The following is a 25242-nucleotide window of genomic DNA, read 5'->3' as shown; positions in this document are numbered from 1 at the left end:
GCGCCCCCTTGAGGGAAATATGTTCCCAACACTTCAGTCTGGCAATGCTGACCAACTTTCTGATTTGTTCTCTTTTTAAATAGAAGTCGCCGAAGGTCGGCCCAAATAGCGTTCTTTTTATTACGAAATTCATTGTTTCGAGCGAAAGCAGGTGGATCTAAATTGACAAAATAACAGATGCGTAATTCTGCACAAGCGGTTTTTTGCAGCAATGTTCTGAAAATAAAATTTGTGTAACTTCCTGAATACTAATTGTAGGTTGAGTTGTGAAGAAAACATTATAAATAATTATAATTCGAAAATAAGAACCAACAATGGTAAGCAAGTATTTTATTGAACTATAAAGGCATATGTTGAAAAATATATTTTTAACAATCGATTTTCCGTTTTCTTTCATGTTTTTTCATTTCATTAAAAACACTAGGCCAAAAGAATGTCTAGATATCCCAGCGACCGAAAGGTATATGTCGGAGATTTGGGTAATAATGCAAAGAAAAATGATTTAGAGCATGCATTTGGCGCCTATGGAACTTTGCGAAGCGTTTGGATTGCACGCAACCCGCCAGGTTTTGCATTTGTCGAATTCGAAAGTGCTCGTGATGCGGCAGATGCGGTGCGCGGTTTGGATGGACGCACGGTTTGCGGTCGTCGAGCAAGAGTAGAATTATCGACTGGAAAATTAGCGGGTGGGGGCGATCGCAGGGGTGGAGGTGGTGACCGCCGTGGTGGTGGTGATCGCCGTGGAGATTTTGGAGGAGGAGGTGGTGGTGGTGATCGCCGTGGAGATTTTGGAGGAGGAGGTGGTGGTGGTGATCGCCGTGGAGGTTTTGGTGGAGGTGGTGGCGGTGGAATACGAAGAAACAATTCGGATGAGACTAAATGTTATGAATGCGGTGGAAGAGGACATTATGCTAGAGAATGTCGACGTCGTGATGGTCGCCGTGGCAGTCGTCGCCGGTAAGTACAATAAAATACATGCGTGTATAAAGACTGTTTATGACATTACAAACCAAATACTGCAAATTAATATACATATATACTCCACTTTAAAATACTGCTAATTTTTCCTAGAATTGCAAACTTTAACATAAATTTACTATCACACTGTCTGTGATCAGAGAAACTCACGCTAACCATCTATAATGGACCTCTGTATGATTTGATTCAATATTGTAGGCATTGTGTAGGTTTACCTTAACAATGATTGTAGCAAACAGAAAACAGTAGCTTTGAATCGTGATTCAATCACAAGATGTTTGCTTGATACACAAAATTTTTGACAATTGCCGCCATCTTGCTCCCAGATCGAATCAACAACCTGTTATTGTTGTTGTAGCGATAAGGTTGCTTCCCGAAGGCTTTGGGGAGTGTTATCGATGTGATGGTCCTTTGCCGGAAACAGATCCGGTACCTTCCGGTACCACAGCACCATTAAGGTGCAGGGCCGACCATCTCGGGAACGATTTATGTGGCCATATAAAACTTTCAGCCCATCCCCTCTCTCCCCAACCCCAAGTTCCATGAGGAGCTTAGAATCGCCAGAGCCTCGTCTGTTAGTGAAACAGGATTCGCCGCGGATAGGTGAGGTTGACAATTGGGTTTGGAGAAGCTATATATTGCGCTGGCAACCTGAAGGGTTGCGCTACACAGCCCCTTGCATCTGGTATTTTAGTCGCCTCTTACAACAGGCATACCCACCGCGGTTATATTCCGACCCCTTAACCCGCTGGGGTATTAACTATCTGTGTTGTTTCCTTGCAAATTTATGACAATTAGTAGAAACAAATAGGATGAAACAGATTTCAAATTGTCTGCTATTATAGCAGAAATTACTAGTATTGGCATTTGTTGTTGTAGAGATAAACACACTCCCGGAAGGTTTTGCCGAGTGTTTTGTTGTAGCGATATCAAGCACTATTTAGGTACTAATATGGCCACATTGAACCTTCTAGGCCATCCCACTCCACCCCTTAGTTCCATGAGGAACATGGGGTCGCGACTCGCGAGACCCTCGCCTTCTAAATATATGTATGAAACATTAATATTTGTAGCAGGATTCAACTCGCGTACGTGAGGTTGACAATAGCTTTGCATAAGCTGTGACTTGTGCTAATTAACCCCTTGAATATATTATGTTGTTGTTGTTGTAGCGATAAGGTTGCTCCCCAAAGGCTTTGGGGAGTGTTATCTATGTGATGGTCCTTTGCCGGATACAGATACGGTACGCTCCGTTAACAGCACCATTAAGGTGGTAGCCCGACCATCTCGGGAAAGATTTATATGGCCACGTTAAACCTCCAGGCTATCCCTCCCTCCGCACCCCCAAGTTTCATGAGGAGCTTGGGATCGCCAGAGCCTCGTCTGTTAGTGAAACAGGGTTGACAATTGGAAGGGTTGCGCTACGCAGCCCCTTGCATCTGGTATTTTAGTCGCCTCTTACGACAGGCATACCTATCGCGGGTATATTCTGACCCCATAACCCGCCGGGGGTTAGGTTGAATATATTATCATATATGTTGATGGTATTTTGCCGGATATAGATACGCTAAGTCCCTGTTACCTGCTACAGGCGCCATTAAATTAATTTAATTTATTATTACAGCTGTTTAGGCCTAAAACTTAAACTACTAAGTACAATTCATTATTATAATCACTTATTTCTATTGAATATGCTGTTGGAATGCCATGTGATTCCGATCAGCATATTTACTGGCGTGACAAACGGACGAGTCTGGGAGCCACTCATTTAAGGAAGATTGGAAAGGACGCGTTTCCAATCCTCCAGTGCTCCCAGCTTAAGCCATCAAAATTTGGAACTTATGTTTTTCAATTATATTTGTATTTTAAGCTGTCTGAATGTATTGGTCTCCGATCAGCACAGCTTAACATGTCTTTGGATGTTGGAAATTGAAAATAACGTGTACCCAATCACCCCTCAACTTTGTTTAGTAAAGACGCTGTCGGAATGCATGAAAATTCCGATCAGCACTGCTCAAAATATAATGGGAGGTTGAAAAGGACGTGTTTCCAATCCCCCCTGCTCCAACTTTTGTTTGACCTTATTTTCGTTACATATCATATAATTATTATTATTATTATTATCTACCGGACATAGTCCTCACAGATATGTAACAACTTAAACAAAAATTATCGAGATAGAAAAATATATGGTAACAATTTATAAATACAACGACATTATAACAAAAAATTTTTGTAAAAAATTCGCTACGGCTTAAATAAAACTACATGTAAAAACATTTATATAGTAATACGAATACTGAAACATATTAATTGAAAAGAAAGTAATCAATAACATCAGCTTTAAAATGTTCTTTACATGAGCTAAAATCGGCATGATTGCAAACAGAGTTACATAAGGAGATCATTCTGTGAATAGGTTCATTATTTCCAAAATTCGTTCTACGCGTTTGGACGTAGAAAATGTATTTGTCCCTTAGACACCTTTCAGGTGCATAGAAGGGGAGAAGAAAAAGTAGTTCCGGAGAATCGATTTTGTTGTCGTAAATGTCTTTGATAAAGAAAATACCACAAATTTTCCTTCGAGTATTAAGGCACTGAATATTTAAAATTCTACATCTTAGTGCATAAGATTATTGTTATATTAATGCTGTAAGAATGCGAGTAGTTCCGATCAGCAACAGAAAATATAGGCTGAAAATACCGAATTCCAGCGAAATTAGTTGTAGGAACTGTCTGGAGTTACAGGTTAGTTAGTTAGTTATTTTATTTATTACAGTCTTTAGACTTAGATTAAATCTATGAGATCACATTTATACATTATAAAGTCTTTGGATTTTGCATAATTAATTTTGAGTTATAAAATGTAAAGTCCCTAGGAAGTTCATTGTATTCTCTTAATCCCTCAAAATATATACTCTTTATCAAATTCGGATTTTACAATTGGCAAGTGGAAATTATTTTTGTTTCTTGTGTTATAGTTATGGACCTCGTTATTGTATTTTACACGATCATTTAGATAATTTGGTAGGTTTCCTAATTTCATGTTGTGTATGAATTTCAAAGTATAATATAACACAAGCTGTTTTACACTAAGCCAGTTCAAGCTGTTTAGTAGCTCTTGTATGGGAGTATCTTCTTTAAAATAAATCGCATCACCGTATCAGCCATTGTAAATAGAATCCTTGGGCAATATATAAAATGAGGTTCAACGATAGACTTGTAAACCATTGTTTTATAGTATCGGCTTACGTGCTTGCATGTCCGTATCATAAAACCTATCTTCTTTGAAACTTCCCCCTCTACATACTTAAGATGCTCATCAAACTTTAATCTTTCGTCTATTATAACTCCTAAGTATTTTATTTGTTTTATTCTTTCTAATGGGATATTTGCTATTTTTAGGGTTACTCCTGAATGTATTTTACTCATAACCATCCATTTTGGTTTCTCAATATTAATTTTGAGCTTGTTTTGACATAGCCATTCATATACAGAGTCTATATCCGCTTGTATTTTTGATATGGCCTCAGTTATGGATGAACAGCTTATCGTCAACAATGCATCATCTGCAAATAGTCTTATTTTACAGTAACTCAAACAAGTTTTAATATCATTTATGTATATTATGAACAGAATCGCGGCTAGTACTGATCCCTGTGGTAAACCTATTTCAACTTCTATTTCAGGAGATGTCACGTTCCTAATTAAATTTCTCTGTTTTCTTCCTGTAAGGTAGCTTCTGAACCACTTTAAAGCTGTATTTCGGACGCCGATGTTGTATAATTTCCTGAACATCATATCTCTATCAATAGTTTCAAAAGCTCTTTTAAGGTCAAGAAAAACTGTGACTGTTACTAGTTTGCAAGACATTCCTTCTTTCCACTCTGCTAACCCCATGTTCAGTGCGGTTTCACAGGAGTTGTTCTTTTACAATTTTCTCTATTATTTTTTCATCGCTAGGTAACGTATTTATTGGCCGTATTTCTTCTGGTTTTACTGTTCCTTTAACCTTTTCAACTGGTATAATTGTCGACGTTTTCCAGCATGCTGGAAAAACACCACTATTAAAGCTTTCATTAACTATGCTTGTATAATAGTATCCTAAGTATACCTTACTATCTTTAACGACACCTTCTGTTAATAATTTTCTTCCACCATATTTATTTTGTAATGTTGCCGCTGTACGCAAGAACTGATCAACACTTACATTTTTAAGTTCAAATAAATTTCTATTTATGTCTGCCTCAGCTTTAACTGGCATAATGGTTTCAATACTACTACGTATTATTCTTATACTTTCAATAAAAAACTGATTTAACTGTCTTGCAATTTCATAATCTTCCTCAACATAAGTGTTGCAACCCAGCGGGTCAGGGGGTTAGAATATACCAGCGGTAGGTATGCCTGTCGTAAGAGGCGACTAAAATACCGGATTGGCCTGAAGGTTTAATGTGGCCATATAAATCGTTCCCGAGATGGTCGGGCCAGCACCTTAATGATGCTGTGTTACCGGAGCGTACCGGATCTGTAAACGGCAAAGGACCATCACATCGATCACTCCCTAAACCTTCGGGGAGCAACCGTATCGCTACAACAACAACAACAACAACAACATAAGTGTTGCTTATAAAAACTCGTTTTATTTGAGAATTCTCGTTCATATTTACAGCATCTTTTAGACATTTCCACATCAGCCTGGTGGTTGTTACTGTTGATTGTGATTTTATTCTCGATGTATTTCTTCTTTTTAAACTTGATTACTCTTTTGTAGTGTCGTTTTATATCATTGTAATTCTCCCATGAGTTTGATATCTTTGCCAACTTGTGAAGTTCATATTTTTGCTTGCTCAGTTCTGTAAGTTCACGATCGTACCACTTATTCATTATTTTGATTTGAATTTGCTTTTCAAATATTATCGTATCCATTACGTCTTCCAAAATGTTATTTATGACTATGACTTTCTCATCGATGTCACAGTTTGTAAGTTCGGCCAGATTATAATTCCTAAGATGATTTAATAAGTTTTCCCCCGTATAGTTGTCCCAGCATAAGCGGTTATCATACACTCTCATTTTGTAGTTTTTTTGTACAGGCAGTTTGATACAAATTGTTTCATGATCTGATATTCTCTGATTCTCTAAGTTTTGTATTTCGATATCACCGCTATTGCTATAGAGAAGGTCTATTTTGGTTTGTGATGATTCGGTTATTCTTGTATTAAAATTGATTAACTGTCTCATTGACATTGATGTGAAAGTTTGGTTTAGCTGGTTTGAGTAAATTGACCTTACATTCATGTTTATATTGAAATCACCAATAATGACATTGTTTCCATTTTCATTAAAATATTCGTCCAGCACTTCACCCATGTATCTAATGAACTCAGCATCGCTTGTATTCGGTGAATGGTATACTACACCAATTTGCCACTTAATTGTGCTTCTCGTTGTTTTCAGCACAACACACCACATATTGTTTATATTACTTTGGAGCTAATCAATTTATGAATATATATCAATACACCACCTGTGTGTCGGCTGTGTGAATCACACCTTGCATGGTTATAACCAACAATATTAAGCTCTGAATCACTGATATTCTCTGTGGTATGAGTCTGTACAAAAAACAAAATTTGGAGCTTCTTCTTCTATTCAACTTCTTCCTTATTGACTGTGATACTGTTTATATTAAGGTATATGCACTTTATTTTATTTTTCTACTTTCGCTGCTTAATGTTATCTTTTAGATTGATGGGCTCATAATTTTTTAATTGCTAATACCCGAGCTTACTTTTTCTTTTTTGCAATTTGTTCACATAGCAAGGACATTCTTTGTCAAATGTATCATGATTTATGTCTAATGGCAGGTTTAACTTTTCCTTTGCTTTAATACAATTTAAACATTTATTTATGGGAATTTCATTACACGTTTTTGAATTATGGCTGGCATGGCATTTGTGACAGGCTTCCTCATTTTTGCATTTCACAGATTTGTGGTTAAAGCCTTTACATTTATAACACCTAAGCACACTGATTGCATCGTACACTTTACATCTTTCCCAACCGATATTTATTCGTTCTGCAGCAAGTATCTTTGAAAAGTCCTCTATTTCAGCTTGTATTATAACATCAAAAACTATTGTATTGCCTCGTTTTCTTTCTAATTTCTTCACAACTTTTAATGCACTTTCGCTTATGTGAGCATTTTGTTTTTTTATTCTTCATTCATGTTCGAATCATGTTTGGCACCTTAATTTCGTGGCGACTGATTATCTTTTCCTTAGGGCCGGGTGTATTGTATTTTGCTGCTACCAATATTACCTACCATTCCCTTTTCGCGCTCCAGTATCGGATATATCATGTAAAAAAATAAAAGAAAAAAACTTTATCTTATTGGAAGGTTTTACAATGCTCCAATAAACTTTTTTTTTTAAGTATTGAAGTTATTACTACTTTTTATGTGATTAGGAAGTTTATTGAAATATTTCAGGCCCTTATAAAATATATTTTGCTTGTCCACTTCTGTTTTGAAAAGAGGCAATCTAAAATCCGGAACATCTCGGGTAGTTCAACATTCTGGGCCGTTCCGCCACTATCCCTAGTTCCATGAGATGCGGAGGCTGTGAAACTATAAAACTTTGTATTACGCTTATAAACTCCTTGAATCTCAGGATTACGAGTCCGTTGTGGTTAGAAAACTTTTCCCATTCGTTCAAAAGTTATGCACAAAAAAAAAACTTCGTTCTGTGGATCAGTAAATATGCAATTATGGTTTTGCAATCAACTTTTACATAGAGATAGACTCACACATGATACTTAAAAATAAATATATAAGGCGCGGCATACCTCCGAGGAGAATAGTTATTGATAATTTGAGTCGGGCTCCCCTTTAATTTTACCTACACATTGGAGGGCCGGAATCTAAATGTTTTAAGCTGACTCTCAAGGCACTTGCATCGAATCAATTGTGACATCTGGGCACATCAACTATGATCGATCAAAGGTAATATGTTGATATAGCATTTCCAAGTCAAATGACACTTTTTCTTTTCAAATGAAACTTATTTTCAAATCAAATGAAACTTTTACTTAGCTTATGAGATCTACAGTGTTTGAACCTTGATTTTTCATCCAACTGCTATTGTGCTATTAAAAATGTACTGTGTTTAGCTTTATATCATCCTATCTGCCGATTCGAAAGCTTCCTATCCTGTCTCAGACATTTAAAAAATTGCCCTATCTGAGCATAAATTCAGTACATTTTGACGCGAGATAGGGCGATTTTGAACGAATCCTGAGATAAGGCGTTTTTGAAGAAAATAGTCTGAGATATGATGACTCGAAAGTCAGGCGTCAAAATTTTAGCTTTTGTTATTCATGCTAAGAGGTACCTCATCGCTGTTTTGGTTTTCCCAATTATTATGTGATGAAGTTGAAGCAGCCGTTCTTGTCCTTTCGTCCAAGTGGACATGCAGTGGCGGCCTCGGCTCAACCAAAATATTTTCTGGCTTGATTTGGTTGACCCTATGCCTAAGATGGCCCTAAAGAACGGCACCTGAATTCCCTCTGACGAATTGACGGAGTTGAGACGTGGAATGGTTCTGTAAACTGGATGTAGGCACTCCCAACAGGAAGTATTGTAATTAAAATGTCGTTACACCATATAACTGTGAAACAAAAATATAAGTAGTTGAAAAAAAAAAAAACGTGAAGATTAACAAAAAACCAATGTTTTTGTTGTAATTTCACAAAAAAATATTTAAATTGTGGCTATTATAACAAAATAAAGGGTAATTCTATACGACAGCATGACACTGCTAATACGCGTCCAAAAATATTGAAAGAGGTGTTAAAAGACGCGCATTAATCTCGACAACAATAACCCGAAACCGGAAAATAAAAATTTTATCTCTGTGCGGAGATATTTGCAGTTGAAGTTGGCGATTTTCATGCGGTTGTTGTAATGTTGTTGTACCCACAAAAAAAATTGTGAACATAAGTGTTTTTGATCCTATGCCTAAGATGGCCCTAAAGAACGGCACCTGAACTCCCTCTGACGAATTGACGGAGTTGAGACGTGGAATAGTTCTGTAAACTGGATGTAGGCACTCCCAACAGGAAGTATTGTAATTAAAATGTCGTTACACCATATAAGTGTGAAACAAAAATATAAGTAGTTGAAAAAAAAACGTAAAGATTAACAAAAAACCAATGTTTTTGTTGTAATTTCACAAAAAAATATTTAAATTGTGGCTATTATAACAAAATAAAGGGTAATTCTATACGACAGCATGACACTGCTAATACGCGTCCAAAAATATTGAAAGAGGTGTTAAAAGACGCGCATTAATCTCGACAACAATAACCCGAAACCGGAAAATAAAAATTTCATCTCTGTGCGGAGATATTTGCAGTTGAAGCTGGCGATTTTCATGCGGTTGTTGTAATGTTGTTGTACCCACAAAAAAAATTCTCTGAAGCTTTGTAATGCACTTATCAAACCTTTGAATCCGCGGTAAAAGTCTAGTTGAGGGGACGGCCTTCTAATACGCGTCAAAATATATCGAAAGAGGTGTCAAAAGAAGCGTATTAATCTCGAGAACAATAATCCGAAGGCGGAAAAGAAAAATTTTATCTCAGTCCGGAGATATTTGCAGTTGAAGTTGGCGATTTTCATGTGGTTGTTGTAATGTTGTGGTACCCACAAAAAAAATACTTTGGATACCACCCCTGGTTTCGGAGGTAACCGAGGGTCTTTTTCCGGTTTTTCGTTAATATCTTTTGAATGAGTTAAATTTTTTATTTTCCTCCTTCGGATTAGTAATACTGATGTCAAAACGCATCGTTTGATACCTCTCGATATTTTTGGGGGTTAGATTTTATATAAGGTGCCACGATTTTCAAACTTTTGTTGATTTGTAGGGGTAGAAGGGGTCCGCAGCTCTAGGAAACTCTTATTTTATGAAATATAAGCTTTTTAATTTCCAAATTTAGTAAAATTTCAACTTAAGTCCTGCACTTAAAATTCGGGTCGCACATGTCGATAGCAGTATCAAAAGACGCGTATTTGCGTCAAGATTCAGTATCAGAAAGCAGAAACTATATTTTTTTTATCTCGTTTAAAAGTTATTCACGGAAAACACGTCGGTACTATTGTCCTTTTTTCGTTGTTGCAATTAAACAAACGGGCTTAAGTGCAGTATACGGACAACTCCAAAATCAAAAAAAGAAGTATGAGGATTGCTAGACATGGTCAAGGTGAGTATAACTACATAATTTTTTTTGTGGGCAAATAACAGGAGTTATTAAGGGTCAAAGTTCATATGAAGCATTTTTTTTAAATATTTTTTTCATTGTATAGGTTGTAAAATTACCTTTCATTTGATATGCTGTTTGTATTCCTATCCCGTAAAATACTTAAAAAATTCGATGTTTAAAAGTGCTATATTTACTAAGTAAATTACGCATATTTATTTGTACATATGTATGTATGTGTATGTATATTTCGTTAATACGTTGGTATTTAAAGCTTAAATAAATTTTCTATAGCGTTAACCAACAATTTTATTGAAATAAATGTATTCGATAAGGCGTTATGGTAAGGCGCCATTAATCAATTTTATTGATTTCTATAAGGTTGGTTGGAAGATTAGCTGGACCTTAACAGATGTTTGGAAAATAACCGTTATTTCAATTTACCTAAAAACGCGCAAAAGAGTGCGTACCGTGGCATGTTGCCACGGTTCAGCCAACCACCCGGACTTGGCATGGCGTAGCCCAGGGTTATTTAAATAAGGGCGGCCAAAGGCCGCCAACTCGGAAAGGTGTTCTGCACATAAAGGAAACAAATACCAGGTGTTCTACGCAGAATTACTGTTAATTTGCCCAAAATTAAGTTTTGGTATACCAGGAACAGGACAGTTGGTATTGCATTGATGGGACTAAGGATATTATATATAATTTTAAATGAAAGCTTAAATTATTTCCCATCTACCAAACTATATTTGCATATATTTAATACAGCAATTAAATTAAAAAAAATTAAGTTTTTAAAAATTTTGATATGTTTTCTAAAAAATTATATTATTTCAGGAAATTATTTGCAGTTATATACTTAAGATATACATCAAATGAAAGGTATTGGAAATACCTATCAACGACGTTGATAATCGGTTGAATACTTTAGGAGTAATTTAGATTTAAAAAAAAGCTTATTATGAACTTTGACCTTTAATAACTTTTGTTGTTGTTTGCCCAACAAAAAAAAATATATCGTTATGTTTCTTTTATTAATACCTATCGATCTCAATTTTTCGTTTTTTTATATCAGAATTGTCCGTATACTGCACTTGTTCCAAATATTCCCCCTAGATTTTTACAAAAGCTCCTTTATGTTATATTTGGGCGAACATATATGAAAGAGGTCAATCTGACGCGGTCATTAGTTGAAAGAATGCATAGTGAACTATGCATGCATAAGAAGAAGAACAAACCTATTCGTGAATTACCGTCAGATATCGCTATAATCGCAATGGCGCGCACACGTGGTGTCCACGAGTTTCGATTTTGATTTCATTTTGGCTTTTCGTCTGTGCAGTTTAGTGGTTTGATTGATCAAAATAAAAATTGTTTAGAGATAAAGGAATATTTTTTCCTGCAATCAGGAAAATTATTGTAACATAATGTTCGTTTTGTACGAAACGCCGGCGGGCTACGCGATATTTAAGTTATTGGATGAAAAGAAACTAGCAGAAGTAGATAACCTCTATCTGGAGTTTCAAACGCCGGAAAAGGCGAATAAACTATTGAAATTGAAACATTTTGAGAAATTCAATGACACTACGGAAGCACTGGCCGCAGCAACTGCTGCAGTGGAGGGAAAAATGTCGAAGCCCCTTAAAAAGACATTAAAAAAATTGTTTGCCAAAGAAGTGCAATCTTCTTTGCTGGTTGCAGATGCGAAGTTGGGTAATGCTATAAAAGATAAATTAGCCGTCCCATGTGTCTATAATACCGGTGTGCAGGAATTGATGCGATGCATACGTCAACAAGCAGATAGTTTATTGAGTGGTTTACCTAAACGTGAGATGACAGCGATGGCACTTGGTTTGGCGCATTCTCTATCTCGTTATAAATTGAAATTTTCACCTGATAAAATCGACACAATGATTGTGCAAGCGCAATGTCTACTAGATGATTTGGATAAAGAATTAAACAATTATATGATGCGTGCACGTGAATGGTATGGTTGGCATTTTCCTGAACTTGGGAAGTTAATTACAGACAATGTTGCTTTTGTCAAAACCATTAAGTTGGTAGGCACACGTGAAAATATGGCGTTAGCTGATCTTTCAGATATATTGCCAGAAGAAGTAGAGGAGAAAGTAAAGGAAGCTGCAGAAATATCAATGGGTACTGAAATTTCTGAAGAGGATATAATGAATATTCAATGCCTATGCGATGAAATACTTTCCATTGACGAGTATAGAACTCACTTATATGATTATTTGAAAACACGTATGATGGCTATGGCCCCCAATCTAACGGTTTTAGTTGGTGAAACCGTTGGAGCACGATTGATTGCACATGCAGGCTCACTAATAAATCTTGCCAAACATCCATCGTCGACGGTTCAAATCTTGGGTGCAGAAAAGGCTCTTTTCCGCGCATTGAAAACTAAAAAAGATACGCCCAAATATGGTATAATATTTCATGCCCAACTTATTGGTCAAGCTAGCTTAAAAAACAAAGGTAAAATGTCAAGATCTTTGGCAGCAAAGGCTTCATTAGCGACGCGTGTTGATGCTTTTGGTGAAGAAGCAAGCTGTGAACTAGGAGCAACACATAAAGTTAAATTAGAAGGCCGATTGCGGTTATTGGAAGAAGGAAACCTACGTAAACTATCAGGCACAGGAAAAGCTAAAGCCAAGTTTGAGAAATACCAGGCGAAAAGGTAATACTTTTTTAAAACTTTGTATTAAATGTAAAACAATTTTTTGCAATTTAATGATGAAAAAAAAAGGTTTCGCATACACCTGATCATATGAATTGATGAAAAACCTTGGCTGTCTGATGTTGCAAAAAATAAGTGCTGAATAAAATAACTATTTATTTTTTAATAAAATTATTTATTAATCAATTATATTCTATTTAGTGAGGTGTTCACATATCAACCTGAAGCTGATAACACATTATCGGTCAAAAAACGCAAACATTCTGAAATATCTCCGGTTGAAACCCAAGTGGAAGAACCGGAGGCAGACGATGCAAATAATGAAACTGGTCCATCGGTATCAGAGAAGAAAAAGAAAAAGAAGAAGAAAAACAAAAATAAGGATCAAGAACAGCAACAAGCGGAACCTGCCAAAAAGAAATTCAAACCTAAAAAAGAGCCGGACTCTGATTAATTTATGTATATACTTTTAGTTTTATATAATAAGTTTTAACTATAGGAAAGGAACTAAATCGTACGTTAATATGTATGTATGGGCTCGATCGAGGAGACAATATTGTCGCTGCATTGAATGTTGTACCTACTTTTATTTCTAAACAGAACAAATTTATATGTTGCAATATAGAAAAGGGAGAATGTACAAAGTATTGCGTAAACGAAGCAGTCCTCTATATTTGTAAACGCACATATGTATGTGTTATTTGAAATATTAATACTATTTAATTTTATAGTAAACCATTTAAATTACTTCTAAGATGGATATCACTTAAAAACATGCAACTAAGAATACTTCTTGTAAAATAAAGAATATAACCTTTTGTTTTTAACCATATATGTGTATTTTCATACTACTTTTCCGACAATAAAATTTAATGATGATTACATAGGTTAAGAGCAGGGAACGTATTTAATTTTTTTAAATCAAAAAGTCAAATTGACCCTGTTGTTGTTGTTGTTGTAGCAATGCTCGCCCCACCTAATAGCCGCGACCGATCACAAATTGTCATCAATATCCTCTAACGGGAGTCCAAGGAAACTTGCCGTTTCAACAGGGGTGGACCATAAGGAAAGGGGTGTTAGAGGCGTTGGTTCCACATTACAATTAAAGAGATGGTTGGTGTCATGTGGGGACACATTGCAAGCAGGGCATACATTTTGTATGTCGGGGTTGATTCTGGATAGGTAAGAGTTTAACCTGTTACAGTATCCAGAACGAAGTTGAGCAAGAGTGACACGCGTTTCCCTGGGGAGTATGCGTTCCTCTTCTGCGAGTTCTGGATATTTTTCTTCAAGTACTGGATTCACCGGGCAATTCCCGACATAAAGGTCCGACGCCTGTCTATGGAGTTCACCAAGGACCTGCTTGTGTTTTTCCGCTTCATACGGCTGGGTTCTCAGGTGCCGTATTTCCTCAAAATGCTTACGGAGATGACTCCTTAGGCCCCTAGGCGGTGCTGGTTCGTCAATCAGATGTCTGTTGGGATGCCCAGGTTTCTGGGTATTCAACAGAAACTGTTTGGTCAGCATCTCATTTCTCTCCCTGATGGGGAGTATTCTCGCCTCATTATGCAGATGGTGTTCTGGGGACATAAGAAGACAGCCCGTGGCGATTCTGAGAGCAGTATTTTGGCAGGCCTTTAGTTTCTTCCAGTGGGTGGTTTTTAGGCTTGGTTTAGGTCGTATGGGTGACGCGTAGCACGTAATCGGCTGGCTAATTGCTTTGTATGTGGTCAAGAGCGTTTCTTTATCTTTTCCCCAGGTACTGCCAGCAAGGGATTTGAGGATTTTATTACGGCTCTGAATTCTTGGAACAATTGCGGTTGCGTGCGCACCAAAATGTAGATCCTGATCAAACGTCACACCCAAGATTTTGGGGTGTAGGACAGTCGGTAGCGTAGTGCCATCGACGTGGATGTTCAATATGGTCGACATTTGGGGCGTCCATGTTGTAAATAAGGTCGCGGAAGATTTAGTCGGTGACAATGACAGGTTTCGCGAGGCGAAAAAACGAGAGATCAGGGAGATAGCCGTTTATTTTATTGCATAGCTCATCCATCTTTGGGCCTGGGCCTGTGGCCATTATTGTGCAGTCATCGGCGTAGGAAACGATTGTGACTCCTTCCGGTGGTGAAGGTAGCTTAGATATGTAGAAATTAAACAAAAGCGGGGATAGGACACCACCCTGTGGCACCCCTTCTTTAATTCTCCTTTGTTTTGATGTTTCGTTTCTGAATTGCACCGATGCCTGCCGACCACCCAGGTAATTTGCGGTCCACCTTTTAAGACATGGGGGAAGGGTAGACCCTTCCAGGTCTTCCAGTAACGAGCCATGGTTGACCGTATCAAAAGCTTTTGATAGGTCTAACGCTACGAGTACTGTTCTATGGTGGGGATATTGATTCAAACCGCAATTTATCTGGGTGCTAATGACATTTAGCGCGGAGGTAGTGCTATGGAGTTTTCTGAAGCCATGCTGATGAGGGGCTAGCTGCAAATGTGCTTGGAAATGAGGGAGCAAAATGGCTTCAAGCGTCTTTGCCACTGGCGATAGGAGAGATATCGGACGATATGACTCACCTACGTTAGCTGGTTTCCCAGGCTTAAGTAGCGGGACCACCTTGGCCATTTTCCATTTCTCGGGTATGACAAAGGTGGAAAGAGACAGGTTGAAGACATTCGCTAAATATTTGAAACCCTCTTTCCCTAGGTTTTTAAGCATCGGCATGGCTATGCCGTCTGGGCCCACTGCTTTGGATGGTTTAGCGCGACCAATGGCGTCCTCAACCTCTCTAGCGGTGATGGTAATTGGTGACGCGCTGAGTTTGTGTTTATGTGCACGTCTATTGGCTCTCCGTCTATCTTTGTCGACCGTAGGATGCATTATATATTGTCGGCAGAAAGCGCTCGCGCATTTTTTCGCATCCGACAGCACCTTATCGCCAAAGGCGATGGAAACTGTGTCTTTGTGTTTAGTCGGATTCGATAGGGACTTTACGGTGGACCAAAGTTTACCTACACCGGTAGAGAGGTTACAACCTCTTAGGTGCTCTTCCCATTTCGCCCGCTTGTGTTCGTCCACAAGCGATCTGATGCGTTGGTTTATATCCCTTATTTGGGGGTCGCCTGGATCAAGCTGTCTTATAAGGTCGCGTTCCCTCGCTAAGCTCGCGGCCTCCGCCGGGAAGTGGGGCCGGATTTCGGGAATTCTCCCGGCGGGAATGAAATGTGCCGAGGCGGATTCAATGACCTTACGGAAGGCACGCTCCCCTTGGCGGGCATCAGTCGGGATAGGGAGGGCAGCAAAGCTGCTGTCTGTTGCAGATTTATATTCTTCCCACTTTCCTTTTTTGAAGTTTATGAAAGTGCGTTTTTCGGTGACGATGAAGTCGGCGGTACGCTCGAACGAAATATGTATGGGCAGTTGACGCAGTTTACGAGTTCTGCGCTCACGATTGAGATATCTGGCGAGCTATGACAGCTTCCTACCATACGTGTGGGGGCGTCTCCGTTAATTGTGCAGAACGTCGTTTCGTCTATTTGATTCGCCAACATCTCACCCCTACTGTCCGCCCGCAAGTTTGAATGCCATAGGTCGTGATGGGCATTGAAATCGCCTAAGATAATGCGATTGTTGCCAGTGAGTAAGGCCTCGATATTATGGCGGTATCCACTGGGGCAACAGGTGACAGGAGGGATGTAGATGTTGATGATTTATAGATTTGCATCGCCTGACCGGACAGATAGGCCTTGACGTTCTAAGACATTGTCACTGCGGTCGATGCCAGGATCAAATATATGATATTGCACAGAGTGGTGTATAATAAACGCGAGGCCGCCTCCATTTCCGCTCTCGTGGTCTTTCCTGTGGACATTATAACCAGAGCAGGTCTGCAATGCAGATCTTGCTGTGAGTTTAGTCTCTTGAATCGCAGCAATGCGGATGTTGTGCCGCTTCATGAAATCGACTATCTCCGTAATCTTCCCAGTTAGTCCATTACAGTTGAACTGCAGAATTCTGAAGTGCATGAGGGGTGACGCCGCCACTCTAGGGGTAAGTGAGGGGTGACTACGCCTAGGTTGTGGAAGGCCAGGACGCAATTGCTGTTGTGGCCTTGGGACTGGGCGCCCTTGGGCAAGCATTGGGGTACCCGGATGATTTGGGTTTGCGACCTGGCAACATGGCGCGATGAAACCCGTCGAGGGGTTGCCGTCGCGGAGACCAGAACATCTAGGAAAGTGGCACCACCCAAGGCAGGAGCTGCATTGAGCGGATGTCGCAAACCTATATATTCTGTGCTGGCAGACGGTGCAAACGGAGGCAGGGACTAAGAGTCTGTTTCCCTGACCTGCACGATTGCTGCCAGAAAAGAGGGGAGGAGAAGAAGACGGGGGCAGGGGCTGATGCTCAGCATTGCTACCAGCTCTACTACGAAGGTAGTAGTTATGAGTGGTATCAGCTGTTTGAGTTGTTGGCGCCGTGGGGCGCGAGCAGCAGCGGGTACTTGTTGTGGCTCGCTGAGCAGCGAAGCTGCTGGAAGGTAGTGGGGATACGCTTAGGCGTAGACTACGGGACGCCCTTGGGCGTGAGCAGCAAGGAGCCACAAAAGATTTATAAAAGTTACGTGGACGTCGGGTTTTGGGATCAAGCCCAGAACAACCTGTCCGATGCAACCATCCCTTGCACGAGACACACTGAACAGAGTATGACCGTCCTAAAAAGATTCTTTTCTGGCAAATGCAGCAAAACCATGTCTCAGGACCGGGGTGAGGAGACGGACCCGGATTGGGTTCGATACCTTCCCGGAGTAAGAGAATATGTAGCAGTCCTGCTGCAAGGAGCTGCTGGGAGGATGACAATTTGTGGGAGGGACGAAACAAATTAAATGGGGTCACACTGAAATGACAGTCCTTGGTCGGGAAAAATCCCGAGTCGCTCCGGTACATAGAACCGACTGCCTTGGGAAGCGTCAAATTGACGGTATAGCCATGCCGATGCTTTAAAAGCTTCACAAAGAGGGATTTAAATATCTAGCACATGTCTTCAACCTGTCTTTGTTTATCTTCTTCGACCTCGGGAAAATGGAAAATGGCCCGGGTGGTACCGCTACTAAAGTCTGGTAAACCAACTAACGTAGAAAAATCGTATCGCCCTATATATATCCTATCACCAGTAGCTAAGACACTTGAAGCCATTTTGTTCCCCTTTTTCACAGCGAACTTGCGTCTTGCCAATCATGTAGGGATAAGGACACTCGGAACCATCTCGGGAAACGATTTGTTATGACCATATGCGACCTTCTAGGCCATACCGCCTTCCCATCCCTTAGATCCATGAGGAGCTGGGGATCGCCAGATCCTCGGTCGTTATTGAAACAGGATTCGTCACGGATAGGTGAGGTTGACAATTGGGTTTGGAGAAGCTATATATTGCGCTGGCAACCTGAAAGGGTTGCGCTACACAACCCTTTGAATTTATTTGGTATTTTAGTCGTCTCTTGCGACAGGCATACCTACCGCGGGTATATTCTGATGCCCTAACCCGCTGCCAATCAACATGGCTTTCGAAAACCACATAGCCACTACCACCGCGCTAAACGCGATCAGCACAGATAAATTGCATATTGAATCAAAAACCCTACCACAGAACAGTGGCAAGGACAACCTCCATGCCAAACATCAACTCGATATCTTCAACGCCTTTTGATTTGAAAAACATTCACATTTCCTTCTTTTTAATGTGGACAGTGCCGAGCACATTTTCCAAAATTTTTCCAAAATTCTCTTTCTCGTAATAAAGTCCACACACATACCAAGCGTCTTGTTGTTGTTGCTGTTGGTGTTGTTGTTGTATCAGTGCTTCGCCCCATCCAATAGGTGTGACCGATCACAAATTGTCATCAATATCCTCCAACGGGAGTCCAAAGAAATTTGCTGTTTCAACAGGGGGGACCATAATGCGGGGGTGTTAGAGGCGTTGGTTCCACATTACAATTAAAGCGATGGTCGGTGTCATGTGGGAACACATTGCAACCGGGGCATACATTTTGTATGTCGGGGTTGATTCTGGATAGGTTAGAGTTTAACAAGTTACAGATCGAAGTTGAGCTAGAGTGACTCGCGTTTCTCTAGGGAGTGTGCGTTCCTCTTCTGCAAGTTTAGGGTATTGTTCTTTGAGTACAGGATTCACGCCTGTTTGTGGAGTTCACTTGCTTGTGTTTTTTGGCTTCATACGGCTGTGTTCTCAGTTGCCGTATTTCCTCATAATGTTACGGAGATGACTCCTTAAGCCCCTGGCCGGTGTTGGTCTGGGTATTCAACAGGAACTGTTTGGTTAGCATTTCATTTCTCTCCTTGGTGGGGAGTATTCTCGCTTCATTATGTAGATGGTGTTCTGGAGACATAAGAAGACAACCCGTGGCGGTTTTGAGGGCAGTATTTTGGCAATCCTGTAGCTTCTTCCAGTGAATAGTCGTACTGCATTCCGTTGGCTTTAAGTTGGATGCGATGCATCGCCCATGGGATATGTTTGTAGTTTAACACTCCTATCATTTTATGGGTGCTTCTTACAAAACGTCCCTATCCGAATATATATCCGGTACGCTGGTGGATGTATTTGATGTCCGCTGGCTTTGTGCATCTGATGTAGGGCGACCAGAGAGTTGTTTGAAAATTATCGTTATTATTATTTTCGTTATTTACTTGATGATGCCCATAAAAAAAATAAAAAATATGCATTACTAATGTATTTATTTTATTGTTTCTATTTCAGAAGCAATTCGCGCAGCCGCTCTCGCAGTGTGTCACGAAATCACAGAATACGTTCGCGCACTCCTGTTTCAGCAAGTCGTTCACGTAGTAGGAGCCGTTCAAATTTCGCCAATAAAAATATACGAAAATCGCGCGATATCGGCTACACTATTAAGGCACGAGAAAATGGGCGTGGCACGGCAGAAAATGGCAGCTCATATCGTCGATATAGTGAAGATGAACGTAATGGCGGTACAACTGTAGGAGCCGTATCGCCAATTCCCAAACGACGTTATGATGATTCTGTCTCGCCATCACCAAGGCGTAATATCTCAAAACGTAGTCGACGAGGTGACTCGACATTATCACGTTCGAGTTCTCGTCGGGACTAGCAGCATATGCAGTTATTAACTGCAAAGCAAATAAATAGACGTTGAGCTAAAAGAAACTGGCTCTATATTGATTGCAGTATGTAGTGCAATTCATGCACTACTCTTCCCTTTCATTCTCTTATTCCCTTCATATAAATCAACATTACATGTTTAAAGGCAAACATTCGACTTACTACAAAAAAGCTCGAATTTGAAACCAATTGTATCGTGTTTTAAGTAGAAAACAGTTTAAATTTTAAGACCAATAATAAAGATAAATAAAAAAAATATATAAGAAAGCTGTAGGGAGTTCAGGATATTTTGAAGGTTGTTTAATTGCGATGCCTTTGCAAATATGCAACAGCAACTGGCAAAACTGACGGTTATTTAATTGCGACGCCATTGCAAATATGCAACACCAAGTCACAATTTTACATGTTTGCAAGAGTAAATAGTAGTTTAACAATTGTAATAATAAAAATAAATGTACGAAAACAATTGAAAACTCAACAAAGTGTGTCAACATTCATAGCATATATTTGCTTTAACAATACTATACATATACAATATACTACTAAAAATACTTCAGATTGCAAATTATGTAAATTAGTAGGTGTACTCGCTTTGTCTTGCAAGGTGCACGGGTTGCCAGGTTGTTTATATCCTACGATAAAATATACAAGACTACGACAGTACCCCATAGCGAAGATATAGAATGCATCAGTAAGAAGCGTCAAAAAATCGGCATATAAAATAACAAAATATGACGAAAAATTATAAAAAATTGCTCATTGTTTTTGTGACCGAAATGAGAAGAACACCGTTGAAGCAGGGTTGATTTTCATTTCCTACAATTCGTTGCACGAAAATATGCATAGCTTTGAGCATATTATATATAAATTGCACGGATTGAATATAACTTTTTGCGTGCATTTTGTTGTTGTGACTTTACAATCCATGCATTCCGTGCAATCCGTGCACCGTTTTCAAGGCAAAGCAATTGCATCGCCCTAATATGTATTTATTTAATTATTGAATGAAAAATATTAAGTAATGCAGTATTTGTCACAAATGAAATTTCAAAAAAAAAAAAAAAAAATTACAATAAAATCTGCGAGCATCTATAAAACCAGCATAATAAGTCAAATAGTTCACACATTACATACATACTACATATTTTATTAATTTTTTTAATATTTTGTAATAAATTTTAAAAGTAGATTTACTGAATATAATGCATATGTTAAATTAAAAAAATAAGCTCATTTCAATTAACATAAATACACATTAGGTCCGAAACGCTATTAACTGTTTACATACATACGTGGATATATACACATGTAAGTGTATTAGGGCGGGTCAAATTGTGTGGGGGGGGGGGGGGGGGGAAATGAAAAAAAAACTGCAGGTGCATATCCAGTTTCTGAATCTATGGCTAATACTGAGTAATATTGTCCATGGGACCATAGGTCTGAAATGAATTTTGAGCCTCCCTAACTTTGTTAGACAATTTTATATCCCAATCCGAATCCGAAGTTGACATTTATTTTCATGTATTTTATTTGTGAGCGCCGCTATTCGTATGGGGATATAAAATTTTCTAACAAAATTAGGGAGGCTCGAAATTCATTTCAGATCTATGGTCCGATGCACAATATTACTCAGTATGACCGTATGACCCATAGATTCAGAAACTGGATGTGCCTTTTCAACAATAAATTTGACCCACCCTAATGTGTATGTATAGAAATCGTGCATAATAACGCTTCTTATAATAATTGAAAACGTGAAATTCATGAGCGCCTCGCATGCATGTATCCCAATTTGTATGTGCATATGTATGTACGTGTGTATGTATAACTCTATTTTGGCTTTTTGTAAAAATTTGATTGGTTTATATTGATTTTATCTTGAAACTTTCAATAAAGTTGCACGAATTGGTTTAAATAAATGTGCGAAATAGAAAAATAACTCAGTGAATTTTTTATTGGTTAAACAATGTAACAAAAAGATGAAAAAAAAATGTTTAAGGACTACCTTTATATAAATGGACCAAAAAATAGAAGGCAATTTTTCCTTTAATACAACAATAGTCTCGTTGAATTTTGACTAAAAAACTTTAACAATAGCTCTTGTAAGAATTTTGCGATTTAAAACTATAAAGTTGGGGCGCAATCTTTCAATTTAAGGCAAACCATATATATACTTAGGATTAACTAATTGATAATTTAAAATTTAAAAGAGCTATTGTTAAGTTTTTTAGTCAAAATTCAACAAGACTATGTCTGTCTGTATTGAATGAAAAATTGCCTTCTATTTTTTGGTCCATTTATATAAAGGTAGTCCTTAAAATTTTTTTATCATCTTTTTATTTTAAATTTTTTAGTACTGCCTACAAAAAGACAATTGCAACTTTGATTAGTAATTTAAGTAATTCTTAAGTGAAAATTCTTATCTTTATTTATATGTTCAAAATAGCAAGATTTAAGAGAATTAGTGGCATTTTCACTGACAGAACTGGCGAAAACAACAGAATTCCACCTCGCATCATAACAAGAGAATTGCACCTCTTTTGTCAGCTGCTTAATTTGCACAGCTGAAAATCGTGGCGAAATTCGCATACGCATGAAAGTCTAAAATAATCGTGGTGAAAGTCGCGTACGCCTACGTCTGAAAGTATGCAAGGCCGTGCATTAAGTTGGGCCTTCAACGAGGTGGAATTCTACAACGCCTGCTACACTCAGGAGGCTAGCCATGAAGGTATGGCCTAATCTTCTAAATAGTTCGACTTGTGCGTTACGTAGCTCAAATTTTTTGATCAAACATTGCACTGTGACCGAGTTTTAAACTATATTTCAGGTTTCAAGTCTGTAGATATCCAGGAAGTTAGTTAAAAATCGATTGCAAGATTCCCAATTTAAAACCAGTTTTCTCAATATCTCGATCCATGCGCCAACTAGCGGAATTTTTTTGATAAAATATTGCATTGTCACCGGGTTCTGACTTACGGCTCAAGTTTCATATTTTCAGCTCACCGGGAAGTTACTCAAAAATCGATTGCAAGATTCCCCTCGTTTTTCAAGGATTTGTAGTTATCTCACTTAGCGCGCCACCTAGCGGAATTTTGTTTTCTGTAAATTGTATTGTCACCGGATCTCGAACTATGTGCTAAGTAACAAGTCTCTAGGTAGCCGGGAAGTTAGGTAAAAATGGATTGAAAGATTCCCAAATTAAAATTGATTTTCCAAATATCTCGATCCATGCGCCACCTAGCGAATTTTTTTTGGATCAAATATTGCATTGTCACCGGGTTTTGACTCACGGCCCAAGTATCAAGTATCTAGTTCAACGGGAAGTTACCGAAAAAAACTTCCGGGAGTCAAAAATGCGGTTGGAACCGAGGGGACAAACATGAAAGGGACTTAATATAAAGGTAGAAAAAAGAATTTTGGAAGCGAAATGATTGCAACTCAGTAGTCGAAACGTCACATACGATCATGTATCTAAATAAATAAATAAACGTTTAAAATATACAAAAAGAAGGTAATTGGGATAAACTTTACAACAACTAAGGCATGACGTAGCTGGATGCTTTTGTAACCATTTCAACTATCGTAGGAGTGCGGGTTCGACTCCCACTCCCGGGAGAAAAGGCTTTGAAGAGATTTACAAGGTATAATCGAAACAGCTGTCGCCTTGTCCATTCTGATGTCACGTTGTTTAAATTTTTCCCAAATTATTAAATAAATTATAAAATTGAAAAATTTGCTTCAAATAAATGTTTTCATACATTTAAAAAAGCAATACGGGCAATCCCCGATTAAATCATACAAACAGACAAAATTGGTTAATTCGTTGTAGTTCTATAAATAGAACAAAAATAACAACAATACCAAAGTTTCTTTGAAAGCCGCCGTACCAACAAGCATAGCTTTAACACATAATTGCATACGAAGTATGCAATGTGTAAAAGATTAAAATATGCAAAAAGAAGGCAATTGGGAAAAACTTTACAACAACTAAGGCATGTCGTAGCTGAATGCGTTTGCAACCATTTCAACTATCGTAGGAGTGCGGGTTCGACTCCCACTCCCGGGAGAAAAGGCTTTGAAGAGATTTACAATGTATAATCGAAACAGCTGTCGCCTTGTCCGTCCTGATGTCACGTTGTTTAAATTTTTCCCAAATTATTAAATAAATTATAAATAAATGTGCGATAAATTTCGAAGAGATCTTAGGCCGAGCTGCTCTTCCAATTTGCGTCGTGATCCTTTTAATTTTTCGTACAAATTGGCGGGGCGGGACCTACTTGCTTTATGCCGACTATGAACGGCATCTGCAAGGCAGATGAGTTTTCACTAAGAGCTTTTCATGGCACAAATACACTCGGAGTGCTTGTCAAACGCTGCCGAGGGGCTACACCGCTTAGAAAAACTTTCTTCTTATTGAAAAAACTTGTTTTTAAAATTTTCATGTGATTTTGTCCGGGGCGTGAACCCAGGATCATCGGTTTGGTAGGCGGAGCACGCTACCATCACACCACGGAGGCCGCCGTATGGGTAACTATAAGAAATTAAATAACGTGATTAGTCAGTGAAATTGTGTAACCCCAATGGGTATCCAGAAATAAACAAATTCTACAAGCTGCCAGATTCCTGCAGTGTTTTTCAGGCGGAAGTAGTAGGCGTGACTAATGCAGTGGTAACTGCAGGAAAATAGCTTGAGCTACAGCCGTTTAAATTTTGAGATTAACAGTCCAGCAGCAATTAAGGCTATAATCTCTTATAGCACAACATCTCAAAGCGTGTTATAGTGCAAGCAATTCCTGGAAAGAAACGGGATAGGGAGAAATATACATCTATATGTATTGCGTCCCTAGGCATATGGAAATAGTGGGGAATATAAAATCGAAGCTTGCAACGTAGACATTCCAATCGGATTGGGCAAGATTAAAAGAAGACGAGAGCTTATGATGTGCGGAATAGTACCCCAGCGGGTTAGGGGATCAGAATATACCCGCGGTAGGTATGCCTGTCGTAAGAGGCGACTAAAATACCAGATTTAAGGGGCTGTGTAGCGCAACCTTTCAGGTTGCCAGCGCAATATATAGCTTCTCCAAACCCAATTGTCAACCTCACCTATCCGCGGCGAATCCTGTTTCACTAACAGACGAGGCTCTGGCAACCCCAA

At 38.8% G+C, this 25242-nt stretch overlaps 2 protein-coding genes across 2 annotated transcripts; both read left to right on the top strand.

The window, feature by feature from the left end:
- The first annotated feature begins 116 nt into the window (after positions 1-116).
- Positions 117-20351, top strand: x16 (x16 splicing factor). The gene is made up of 3 exons (XM_067765348.1): positions 117-317; positions 425-957; positions 19704-20351. The coding sequence occupies exons 1-3, from the start codon at positions 315-317 to the stop codon at positions 20071-20073; spliced, it is 906 nt and encodes a 301-aa protein (XP_067621449.1). The 5' UTR covers positions 117-314; the 3' UTR covers positions 20074-20351.
- Positions 11517-13766, top strand: nop5 (nop5 ribonucleoprotein). Its single transcript, XM_067769493.1, has 2 exons — positions 11517-12934; positions 13136-13766. Exons 1-2 carry the CDS (start codon positions 11664-11666, stop codon positions 13386-13388), a joined length of 1524 nt encoding a protein of 507 aa, XP_067625594.1. The 5' UTR covers positions 11517-11663; the 3' UTR covers positions 13389-13766.
- Positions 20352-25242: the final 4891 nt, after the last annotated feature.

The sequence above is a fragment of the Eurosta solidaginis genome, chromosome 2 (genome assembly GCF_040869045.1).
Source record: "Eurosta solidaginis isolate ZX-2024a chromosome 2, ASM4086904v1, whole genome shotgun sequence".
Taxonomy (NCBI): Eukaryota; Metazoa; Arthropoda; class Insecta; order Diptera; family Tephritidae; genus Eurosta; species Eurosta solidaginis.
Note: the sequence above shows the minus strand (reverse complement) of the source record. Positions and strands in the feature narration are given on the sequence as shown.

Excerpts from the sequence above, each read along its gene's own strand:
- x16 (XM_067765348.1), top strand. Across the intron at positions 958-19,703 it reads CGCCGTGGCAGTCGTCGCCG|AAGCAATTCGCGCAGCCGCT; the intron begins GTAAGTACAATA and ends TTTCTATTTCAG.
- nop5 (XM_067769493.1), top strand. The coding sequence starts at position 11,664 with ATGTTCGTTTTGTACGAAACGCCGGCGGGCTACGCGATATTTAAGTTA. Across the intron at positions 12,935-13,135 it reads GAGAAATACCAGGCGAAAAG|TGAGGTGTTCACATATCAAC; the intron begins GTAATACTTTTT and ends TATTCTATTTAG.